At 30.2% G+C, this 13,362-nt stretch overlaps 1 protein-coding gene across 1 annotated transcript in view; it reads left to right on the plus strand.

The window, feature by feature from the left end:
* Positions 1-13,362, plus strand: part of LOC145284768 (uncharacterized) — a 187,481-nt gene that overhangs the window by 90,942 nt on the left and 83,177 nt on the right. The window contains exons 2-3 of the mRNA XM_080133738.1: positions 2,375-2,465; positions 12,237-12,284. Coding sequence (XP_079989864.1) covers positions 12,257-12,284 — 28 coding nt within the window. The 5' untranslated portion in view covers positions 2,375-2,465; positions 12,237-12,256. The remainder of the gene's footprint in view (positions 1-2,374; positions 2,466-12,236; positions 12,285-13,362) is intronic.

Consider the following 13,362-nt stretch of genomic DNA (forward strand, 5'->3'; position numbering starts at 1 on the left):
AATTCTCTCTCCTCTGATCTTGAGCACGTAGTACAATGGGGAAAGGAGTGGCTGGTTACTTTTAATGCATCTAAAACCAAGCTTCTCTCTTTACATCATCAACATTCTAATTCACATTTGTCATCAATTGAAATGAATGGCTCTCGTCTTCAGGAGGCCTCAAGTTTTGACAAGCTTCTGGGCTTGACCATTACTCCTGATCTTAAATGGAACACGTATATCAAATCTGTTGCCAAGGCCGCTGGAAAAATGGTGGGATCTTTCTATCGATCCAGTAGATATCTCACTGCTGATGCTATTCTCTACCTATATAAGAGCCAGGTACGTCCAAGGATGGAATACTGTTGCCACATCTGGGCAGGAGCTGCTAGAAAGGACTTGTCCTGCCTTGATAGAGTTCAAAATAGACTTTGTAGCCTCGTAGGAGATGTCCTTTTCTCCTCCTTGCAACCTCTATCTCACAGAAGAGATGTTGCGAGTTTGTCTCTGATGTATCATTATTTTCATGGAAAGTGTTCAACTGAGCTTCAATCTATGGTCCCCCCTCGCCAAACTTTCACAAAAAACACTCGTCTAGCTGTAAACACTATCAATAATTTCCCCCACTCTTTATCTGTGCCTAAACCTAAACGTAGATTCCATGAACAAAGCTTCTCTCTTAGAACTGCACGCCTGTGGAATTGTCTTCTGCTTTCCGGCTGACTACAATATGGTTGTGTTCAAGTCTAAAGTAAATAAGTTCTTGATGGGCCGTTCCATATAAGTTATTAAATTTACCAAATTTTCATTACTAATGATTACTATATTGACCAATTTCTACTGTACACTCTTTAACCCTTATCCTTGAGTGGCATCTTGGCCTTGATAATGTGGTGATGCCTTTGTAAAAAAAAAACAAAAAAAAAAAAACCTTCAAACAATTTACAATGCAAAGGAAGTATAAGACTTTTGATTCCCTCAAAAATAACTTCCTTTCTTCCCACATACACACTTGGTGTCTTTCTTTTACTATCAGCCAGTTTTTTCTTTATTTTTTTTTACGTGTGATTTTGTAAGTTTTTATTTTTTGCTTGATGTAAGCTTGCCACTTGGATTTAGAGTTAGTGTTAGGATTAAGAATTTCTTTTTTTTTTTAACTTACCATTCAGAACTAACATTTGTGATAGGGGAAGTATTTTTTTTTTTTTTCATAATTTTTCAACATAACCTGTCCCTCTCCCATAAATCTGCACAGAAATTTTCTCTCATAGGAAAACATTTTTCTTTTTTGTTTAACTGTTCTAAAAGTTAGAATGGACAGAAAATGGGGGATCATTTTAATTTAAATTTTACATTAGGAGCTGCATGGCTTTCCTGATTGAAAAATTGGTAGGAGGACATGCCCTCCCTTATCCCTCAGAATGGAAGATCCATCTTAATTACATATTTTTATCCATTGGCAACTCACATCCTTGCATTAAGAATTACACAGATCTTTTTTGTTGTTTAAAATGTCACTCATCTGATGTACAATCGTTTTATTAATTCACAAAAGAAAGATTTTTTGTATGGAGCTCATTCTATTTGAATAACATTTAACATGGTTCAAAATAATTACCTTTCTAAAGCTGACAAACCAATGTATGCACCAGTTAAGTGTTTTTTTTTTTTTTTTTTTTTTTTTTAATCCATAATTGAAGTAACAATTTTACAAAATGTGTCTACTTGAGTATTTAATATTGCTTTTTATTTTCTTGATTTTAGGTGCTTTTTTTTGTTTGTCTTTGATTTTTAGCAATGAAAATGAAATTTAAGTTAACAAATATTGAAATAAAGTAAAAGTTGAAAATATTTAACTAATTTGACTCAAGCATTTCAAAAGATTGATAAGCAAAATTATAAAAAAAATTAAAGTATTACATTTTATATAATAGTCATGGGCTGTCTATTAGTTACTTTTGTGTAAGAACCAATCAGATGAATTTTAAATAATTTGAATAAGAGTAAAATGTTTTCTATATAATTTTTAAAAAATCAGTTATATAAATTATCTTTTTTTGTTTTTAATTTTCAATCTTTCTATGTATATTTAAACTAAAAAGGTTCCTAAATAATTTGATAAAATTTTCATGTTTTAGGTTTATTTAATGTGATAACATGATTAATGCATAAAATATGTTTTATAATTCAAACTATAAACAAAGAATTATTTAAATGTTTGTAGAGAAAGTTAAAGTTGATTCAAAAAGTTTGGTAAGATATTTCTACTGTGTCTTCATGTTCTTTCTGTGAAAATTATTTGTTTTTTATTGATGCTTTATGTTGTTGATTTTACATATATATAATGAACTGAAGAGATTTTATTTTAAATTTTCACTTTAACTTTTATTTTCAGCTATCGTCACTTACAATTGTGGATATTTGTTGGATTGTTTTTTGCCTGTGTGAAATCTTCATTGCTGTTTTCAATGATATTCTTTATTTTGGTAAGTAATGACTGAGTTGTTTTTGGATTACTGTAATTGAAATTCATTACATAAAATGGAAACACAAAAATAAAATTGTTTTGGATGTAATTTTAAATTTCTATTTTTACTTCTAAATATATAATAACATAACTTATTTTACAATAGTAAAATAAGTTATGTTATAATCTCTAATGTTTAACATAATTTCCTTATTTTTCTCTCTATTTAACTTAATACTTTTTCATTAATCATTTTGATCATTTAAATCAAAATTTGATACTCATTTAAATCAAAATGTCCTTTGTAGGTTTATAAACGATCTTGTTCCAATAAGATTTCAAATTAGATACATTTCTAAATTTCAAGAATTGAATTAAAACAAATGAAAAATTAAGATTCTTGAATATAGTAAATATCAGTTTTCAATTTAGAAAAAAAATTTTTTTTTCCAAATATCTAAAAATCCAGAATTCATTTAAAAATCAAAATTTATTATCAATAATTTATGATTCAAGAACTTAAAACATATCTTAGTTAAGTAATGAGAATAACTACTTCCTTTAAAGTTTCAATAAGACCACAATTATTTTAAAAATGTGCATGTAATTAAACTGACTTAAAGTACTTGGTTTATAGAATTTTGAAAATGCAAATTATTTACTAAATATTTTCTTCAAAGTGTTATATGTTTGATTAATATAAGTACTCGACCCTCCTCACATTATAGAGGCTTTTTTTTATACTCAATTTCTAAATTCATCCTAAATTACCTTTTCACTAATGTAACATTGAACATTTAGAAAATATCCAGCATTTTTTAATATTTTCCTTGTATATCTTCTCTTCAAAAAATAAAAAGCAAATAATAAACAACCTTGTTTTTATGTAGGCCACGCATTTTGCTGCTTCAATGCATGTTAAGATAAAATATTCTGTGCAAATAATGCACTTATGAGCAAATTATTGGGCATATATCTATGAAGAAAAAGAAAGCTTTGTGTGTTTGAAATTCTTCAGGCAAAAATGTTACTGGGTAACAGAGGTCACACTTTGAAAAATAAATTAACTGACGAAAAGATATTTTTTATTCTGATTGGCCATCAACTTTGACGTGGTTATCAACACTAAGCTTTGTAAAAGATCCAAATGAAGTGTGGAAACTCTAAGCAAAACAAGTAAACAATCCAACAAACTAATGTTTGACTATCGTCCCTCCACTCATTTACTGATAAATGTAAATGTATTTCCTTTTGTGTTTGACAGCATTTCATATGTGTATAGTGATAAGTATTTTTCCGATGACATCATTTCTGCAACTATTAGAATTGGATTTGTGTTGACTTTCAATCAAGGAAAGTTGAACCTGTGCTACATGTTTTTTTTGTATTTGACATTGTGATCTCTAGCTATTCATGATCCCATTATTGAAGACGGTAGATCTAAGGGCGAGCTATTATGTCCGGATCAGTTTTCACTGTTGTCAATCATGTTTTGATCTGTCTGCGATTTTGAGGTGGATCTAGTGCAATGAATTGGATGGAAATTTCATCAGCAGAACAATGTAGAATGTAACCAGACCAAGATTAACATCTCTACAGCAAATTGCTACCTATGTGTGTGTGCGCTGGTAGTAGAAACAAGCTGGGAGTGACATATTCTTTAAATCATATTGGTTCTCTCGATTTATTGGAGAGGGACCTATGTTTTCAGTGGCGTCCGTTTGGACTATTGCAAGATAATTGTTGATTAGTTTTTCCTGAAATTTTGTCACAAATTGTATTTCATTAAATAGATGTGCACAGTGAAAAATTTTTTTTATAAAAATTCTCGTTGCCCCCCCCCCCCGGGGGGGGGCTCAAAAGAGGTAAAAAATGCTCCAAAATGGCCAAAGATTACACCTTTTGCCCCATAACTTTTAATCCATCCATTAGATTTTTTTTAAATTTGGCCAAAATGTGGAGCATATTGTTAATATAAATCCAGTATGGGTGACCCTGGCAAAATTCTGGTTCGTGTCCCCTGGGACTTTCAGTGCTAAAAACGCCTCTTTTTGTGGCTCTTTTTTCATATTTCTCAACAAAAACTTGATATGTCTGACTATATACTTTTTTATATAGTTTTTCATGATGGTCAACTCAAATATACATGTGTTAAAGCCTGAAACTGCACCGTTATCCATTTACACTGGGATTCGGCATCCCCAGGGGCTCAAAAGAGGTTAAGAATGCCCCAAAATGACCAAAAATGACACTTTTTGCCTCATAGCGTTTAATCCATCCATTAGATTTTCCTGAAACTTGGCCAAAATGTGGAGGCCATTGTTCTTAATATAAATTCAGTATGGTTGACCCTGGCAAAATTCTGGTTCGCATCCCTCTGGGACTTTTAGGGCTTTTTTGAGCTCTTTTTTCATATTCAAGAACTTGATATGTATGTCTATATAGTAGTTTTCCATGGTGCTGAATTCAAATATACATGGCTTAAAGTGTATAACTGCATTGTTTGTCCATTTTCACTGGGATTCCGGCTTCCAGAAGCTCAAAAGAGGTCACAAATGCCCCAAAATTGCAAAAAAAGACACTTTTTATCCCATAACTTTTACCCCATCCATTAAATTTTTCTGAAACTTGGCGAAAATGTGAAGGCAACATTGGCCCTTCACACTTCTCCCATTCATCATTTCTTCACTATTTTTTGTGGCGTCATCTCACATGCAGCACAAGAGGAGACCTTGCACGCGCAGCTTGTTTATCTTGAGACAAATGCAAAAGAAGCATCTTTGTAAGAAAGAAGAAACTGTATTGGCTTTTGCAGAATTTTATGAGATTTTGTCTCATCGGTTTTGCATAAATTAAGGGCAAGTGTGTCATTAGTAAAGTGTCCAAGCAATGTATAGAAATGCTAAAATCATGTTAAAATTAACAGCACATTTAGTGATAATGTAACTTTTCATCTGTCTTAGAAGTGTTGTCCAGAATACATACTGTATGCTGATTTAGTGCTTTCCTGTGAAATGATGGGAGCTCTATTTGTTAAGTTGGATATTTAGAGGAATTCTATGGAGAGTAAATGTCTGAAAGTAAATGTTATCAAGTCCAAAATGATTAGTGGTTGTACTGTTGAAAATCCCCCAGAAAGGGAAAAGTTTCTCTGATCAATTTGTAGAAAGAGTTGGAAACAACTCAATTTCATATTTGCAATATTCTCGTACTTGTAAATATTAGGTTCGCAAGAATTACCATGGAATTACAGGTAGGTTGATAGATGATAACCTATTTGCATTCAGACATTTCAAGGCAGAGTTGGATACATTATGATTGCTGATCTTTGTATGATTACCTCTCACTTAGCAACGGAGAATTTGTAGCATTTAGCATCATCAACAGTAATTTAAATGTGTCTTTTAAGGAGTTTTTCATTCCAGCACCAAGTTGTGATCTCCACACGACTCGGTAAAAGATGTACCATATGCGCTTTCATCTCTATAGAAGAAAGGCAGCATTCTCTGTCCTTGTTTCTGTGGAATAGCCCACCAGAGGAAGTAGTAGTCATGCCTACCATATCCATAGTTTCGGATAAACACTTAGATGGCACATATCTTCTGTCATGTTTTACATGGCTTGTTGCAATTTTCTTCAATCAAATTTAATTTGGTCTGTATAAGAAATGTAAGACAATGGAGATGAATTACAACTGAAATGTGGAAAAACTATATTTGGTTGGTCAGGCTATTAAGCAGAAGTTTTGTTACTGTGATGATAACCTTGGAGCAGGTACAACTACAAGTGTAATTGCAAGAGTTAAGAGTGGATGGAGTAAGGAACTTCTGCCATTATTAACCAGATTAGTGTTATCAATATCGACATATGCAGTGTAAAAAAATATATGGAAATGAAACCTGGTCAGTCGAGGGATGCACAGGGAGAAATGATAAGATTGATGTGAAATGTGCATCTTGAAGAAAGTATTAAATCTGATGACTTCAGAGGAAGATTAAATCTAGACAGTATAAAGAATGTATGGAGAACAAACGTTTTGTCAGTAACTGTCACATTTCTCAAGGATATTACATAATCTTTCAGATTTTTTATCTGAAATATTTAAATTTTTTCTGTCTAATTATAAAATCAATGTATCTGTTAATATCTATGGAGATGCTGAGTTAGATATTCAAAACATGCTGTCAGTTATATATATTTTTTTGTTATAAATATACAACATTCATATTTATAGAAATAGATTGTGGTTACCAGAGGAAATAATGATTTCTTTTTAAAAAACATGTTTAAATAAATAATTGTCCTGAAATAGTTATGTGAGACTGCAGTTATAATTTTGTTATCGATATTTTACCCCATGCCTTAATTTCCATCTGTTTTTTTTGATTGAGAATTTTTCTTTCCAAGGAGACTATCTTATCTCTTGAATGATCCTCAGTTATTATTCCACATCTCATTTAATTCCACATCTATTTCAATAAAAAAGCAGTTATTTTTGTGACTCAATCATTCTCTTATTTAAGGAATTAACTACTAAAATCAACCTTTTATGATTCATTTAATTCCTAAAAATAGTAACCATGATTAAGAATTTATGAAGCATAAAACTAAAAGTAGTTGAAAAGTTACAAAGACAGGAGTGGTACCATTAAAACGAGTGACCTTTTGTACTCCAAAATTTATTTTTCACCACCATTCTTAATGCACTTTTACCAACAGTGAGGTGGTGACTGTGCATGAGCATTCAGAGCACACTTTGTCACTCACATCGCTGTCGCCACTCTGAAATTGACTAACCAACACCTTAACTATGCTGATATCAACTGCATTGGCTTTATAAATATTCAACAGGTGCCAGTAAATGTTGATTGGTTCAATTTTTTTGGCATGAAGGAATTCAATGACTCTGTTTCTGTGTGCACATCTATAACAGGGGTAGCTTTCTTAATCTCATACTATCAATATCTGCAACATAGAGATGAAACTTCCAGAGTCATGAATGCGTAAGTTTGTTTAGTCTTCTCTGATTCATTCCAGCAGAATAAAAAAAAAAAAAAAGGAGCATTACTTTTGGAACAACCCTCATAAATAACAAATTTTCATGAATGTCATGCAACCATTAAAAAGAAAATAGTTCAGTATTTGAGCACCTCATATAAGTTTTTTTAACAAATTCACCTCTTAATTAAATTTGTTTAATTTGCAATTGCTCTCACCTAATCTTTGAAGTACTTAAGCTGATCATCCACATAGGTAGAGAACTGTAATAAAAAGTATTTAATAAGAACTTTAGAAGATTCAGTTATAACTAAAAAAGTACATTGTATTGTTTTAATAGCAAGGAAAAATATAAAGCTGGGAGCCAAGGTTGGGAGCAATCTCAGATCAAACTGTTAAACCTCAGTCCACATATTTCTTCACAAAAGTGTCATATAAACCAAAGAAGCACCTTTGAGCATGAAATAGCACCCACCATACATAGGCACTGAGGAATTTTGGATTTAGTGAAATATTTGAGCAGCTATTCTGCAAACATCTTATTTTCAAAGCTACTTATAAAAAATTAGTCTGAATACATTTTATATTAAAAAGAAAATTTTTTAGTTGTAACCAGTCTTTTCAGAATTTTTTGATGAGGATTGATAATTTGGATTATTCAGACTATTTTCTCATTTTTGATGTTATTCTCAATGTTTCAGTTGATGTAACATTTCATCTTCCTCAGGTGTGTCTTGATGAACTCATTATGGAATTTTGATACTAAGAATATAATTTAGAATTATTTAAGACCTCTACATGGTCATGGCTGACAGAACAAGAACAATCATTAAATAAAGAGTTCCATTCGATATTCCACGCAGAGAGAAGAAGATTGGAGATTATATCAGCTGAAATGTGAAAATAACATCCAAAATAAAAACAGTAGTCCAAATAATCCCAAAATAAACTATTTTCTTTTTAAACTATGTTCCTTCGGTTATTATTATTAACTTAAACATTTGCTTAAAAATGTCTATTTAATAAAATTTATCACTCAAAAAAAAAAGAGTAAATAGAAAATATGGATATGTATATTATATCTCCATCACCTGCAATGAAAAATGTTATGTCATGGCAGCAACTATGTAGCAAGGGTGAACAGATCTGGACCGATAATTACATGAAGAAAAAAAATTTAAAAACTGTTTCACTGATTTAAATGTTTGAAATTTTTTTTACTGAAAACATACTGAATCACAGTGATCAAACTTTGATGACCGATTATGGCTAAACTATTTGACCAATCAAATTGAAACATAGATTACCTTAAAAGGCATTCTATCTTTAATTTTTAAAGCCAAATTTGACCAAATTTCCACCTGTGTGCTTTGAAATTTAGTTGAACTACCGGTTTACGTGTTCAACCAAAATTTTTTAAAATGGTTTTACGATATTCAGCAATTTTTTTAATCTCCCCTGATAAAAAATTATAAAAACAAAGTACAAATATAAATCACATTGATAAACTCTTGTTTGATGTATGCTATGACAGGATTGCATGGGTTTATTTTGATTTTGAGTTTCTTTTTCGATGCCCTCTTCTCCAAATGCTGTTTTAGTGATGTTTTACAAACAGTGAGAATTGCTAAGAGAACTTGTATGGCTTCAGATAACACTTTTGGCAAAGAAAACAGGTAATTTCCTAGTTTCTCATATATTGATGTTTAAAATTAGTAAAATCCTAACTTATGTATTTATGATGTTACTTATTATTTTTATTTTAATAATCATCATAATCATATTTAGTTTAACATTTGAAATTAATATTCTATCTCTGATCAGATCTTCATTTCTCTTTCAAGTCCATTCTTATCACTTCCTTCCATGTTTTCCTTGGTCTTCCCCTGTGAACTTTACTTGCTACCTTAACTATTTTACATCAAACTTAAGAACATTAGATGTAGAACATGTCTCCTGATTTGTACACCTCCCACAAAACTGTTCAGATCAATCTTCCTCCAAGGTCAACAAATCTTAGGCTGAATTTATAACTTAGATTATATATGCATGTATCATTCTCATCTCATTTCTCAACTTGCTGGCTAGGTTTCACTTGCACACATCATCACACTGTGTACACATGCTTGATAGACTCTTCCCTAGATTGATAGTGTTAATGCTCTGTGTTACATTCTTGGTCTGGGTTTAAATGCACAGCAGTAATTTTAATTCCAGCATACGGACTTAGGGTTAGTACCTGCATCCGGCTTAAAGAAATGTAAGGGGATTTACCATGTGAGACGGCAAACATGACTGGTCCCCAATCCAGTTGAGTGTAAGTAAATTTCATCTCCTATTGAATTTTCCCTGAGTCTAATCAAAACCGTGAGAAGTGAGCATGCAAAAGGTGGCAAAAAAAAAAAAAAAAATTCAATATGAAATAATGAGGTCGGAAGCAGAAATATAGTTTATATGTACTTTTTTTTTTCCTTTATTTATCCATTTTTGTTTATTTTATAAAACAAACAAACAAACAAAAAAATAACCCAGGATTGAAATAACACAAAAGTCTTTTTGATGAGGAAATAGAGGAGAAATTAACAAACTTTTATGGCTAACTCAGAGTCACCTGTATGACGTTTTTCTTTTCTTTTTAAGGTATCATTCCTTTTTTCCGCTGCTCACTCCATGAGCCAAGAAACAAAAACATCGCCTTTCCTCGCCGAAAATGTCAACTCAGACTGATTCTTTTTCTTTCTTTTTTTTTCCTCTTTCTCCCGCCTGCTGCTAGTGTTCACTATGACCTCAGCATGACCTCACATTGACTCCCCAAAATAACTTAACCTCAACATCATTGCAGTCTTTTCTACTCTGCCATGGACTTGCGTCCACTTCGGGGTCTTCATTTTCTTCCTACGGCCTTTGGAACTTGACATCTGCTAATTAATAATCACAGAAATTTCCTAAATTTACTTTGTTCACTCTTAGCTTTTGCAATCACACTAGTACCTGCTCCAATCTGTACTCCAGTGTCATCACCGAGGTGATAAAACTTTTGAACAATCTTAATAGCTTCGCAATCAAAATATACTTTCTCCACATCTGAGGTTTCATTCATCTCCATTGTCTTACACTTCTTGCACATAAACTGGCCATCCTCTTTCAACCTACCAGAATATAGTGGTCCATCATTTGGTCTCCAAATTTGCATTTTACGTGTTCTGTATTCAATCTCTACACTTTTCTTCTGGGGATAAATTTTCTTTTTACCTCATGAGTTTTCTGTCACATAAAATTACAAATAATCAGTTTCTTTACCAGGTATTATTTTCACATCACTCATGATCATTGTTTGTTTTCCCCTGCAGGTAATCTACTTGAGTCTTAATATAAAGACAATACTTAACATTAACTAATACATATTTTTCATATAATATTTACCTTTTTTCATTAAAAACAAAACAAAAAAAAATTTGTGCATTTCAATTTTTTAATTGGAATTTTTTTTTTCAATTTTTGAATAATATACGATATAAGAATAAATGCATGACTTTAGTTAATGTGAAACTAGTAACTACATTTTTTGTTCACACAACATTTAAATGAAATTCTTTAAATTGAAATATTCCTTTGTAATTTTGAATTGAATAAAACAAATACAATGTATTGTATTTCATCTTTTTGTAATTTAAAAATATTCTGTGGAAAATTTATTTCTTATTTTGATAAAAAATAACCATTTTTTTATCACTTTTTGTTCAAACTCAAAACTGATTATTTGTAATTAAACACATGTTTGATAAAATTTAAATTTTATTAAAATGTTTAAGACTTTTTTTTTCTAGTGTCTCTTTGGATATAACCATTTAATAGCCATAACTCTAAACTGAACATTTTCAGCTTTGTAAAACAACAAGAAAAAAACATTTGTGCAATTTTTGGTGTATATGTGAAACTGGAAAATTTTTGCTTTATGTTGTACTATTGTTTTCTGATTGTTTTATGTAGTGATAATGTAAAATAAATAATAAATATATACAAATTTTTCTATATGATATAATAAACAAATAACAAATTTCTGTATAATTTTCATAGGCAAAATATAAAGACAGAACTTATATTTTTATATTTATTCTTTTATATTTAGTTTAATTTAAAACAAACCTACACAAATGAGAAAAATTTTCTTATATAGAACATTTTTTTTTATTCAGTTTTAATATTTTTTCTATATATTTCACTGAACTTGAATCCATAACAAAACAAATCTTTTGTTAATTTAAGAAAATGAATAAACCAAAATTTACAAATTGATATATATATATATATTTTTTTTTTTTGTAGAAAATTATATTTTATTTATCAGAGAATCAACATTTTTGATTTTTTTTTCAGTGAAAGTTTAATTTTAAAACATATTAAATTTCATAACATTCAGTTAAAAAATAAATTTACATTTTAAAAGTTCATAAAAATTATCACCTTCCATTTATTGATATTTAACTGTAAATTATTATAATACTTTTTAGATGTTATATAAAATTTAATTACATTAAAACTTAAATATTTTCCTCTGGAAGCCACATGCATTTTATCAATAAATTAAAAATACATTTATGAAATAACTGAAATGTGTACTTTGTACTGTCATATGCCAAAAATATGGACAATTTACCTTTTAAACCGTTTTGTGTTGATTAAATTTTAATTGTATTTTCATGTTTATATTCATTTTAATAATGCAAAAGTTTTTTTTTTTTTTTTTTTATAGATCTATATTTATTTCTTTTTTTTTTCTTTTTCCCCCCAGATATTGTAGGTATATCTATCATGAGAGCTTCCAATGGTGATAATTCAGGTCAGTTTCAGTGAATTAATATTTTTTGCTTAGAATTTTTTCTTTTCCAACTTGAGTTGAACTTTTATCATTTTGAAGATTTTGCTATCATAATTAAACATTATTTCTGAAAGATTTGTTTCATTCTGCCTTTCATTCTTTTATATAGATAAATACATAAAAATGTATGGTTAATTCTATAGTCTAACTTGTATGTTATTACAGAACAATCTATAAACTATTAAAATTATGAATCTTGCTCGTTATCTTGTCTTTATGCATACTGGATGCAATTACTAAGGAATTACATCAATCATCTACTAAAACAGGTAGAAAACGCTGAGAAAATTCTATGGATAAATGTTTTCCCAACTATCTTAACAGCTTATACTTATTTAATTGCATAACATTTTGAAATACCGTATATATAATAATCTAAAAACACCTACAAATAGCTTCAGATATTTTTAATTCGTATATTTTATAAACAATTTCTAATAAATTAATGTCACTATCCCGAGAACAGATACTACACGTTGAAATATTTATTTGCATAAAATATAAAAATTTCCATTTGAACTAATTAGGCATGAGACCATTCAAAAATAGGTGGAAAATGAATATCTTTGGTCATATTTGGTCACAATTGCTAACAAATGTCTATCTTTCTCTTAACTAGAATCATCAATCACCATAATACCACATTTACTCCAGGAGTCATCCTACTTAAAAATTTTCTCAAATTGTTGAAAAAAATGTATTCTTCATTAATATAAATGTCTATATACAATTTCATTGATAAGAAGCGTGGAGTAGGTCAACCACATGCTCTATGCTCAGACAGGGAACACATACTCATACTTAATTCTTCTTTATACACACAGGATCACTACTTATATCCACCTTTTTTTTATAAAACCATGGAATGTAATCTTTTTCTATCACATCTGATCTTGACCTTCAGCTGGTGCTTGAAGAACACAATCATATCCTGATCAGCTAAAGGTTCAATCACTTGGTCATCTCTTGGACACCATCACTCGCGCTGTGGCCAGGATTGTGAGAAACGCCATTTGTCTCTCCCTGTCGCATGACAACC

The sequence above is a fragment of the Euprymna scolopes genome, chromosome 9 (assembly GCF_053919585.1).
Source record: "Euprymna scolopes isolate OS-2025 chromosome 9, ASM5391958v1, whole genome shotgun sequence".
Lineage (NCBI taxonomy): Eukaryota > Metazoa > Mollusca > Cephalopoda > Sepiida > Sepiolidae > Euprymna > Euprymna scolopes.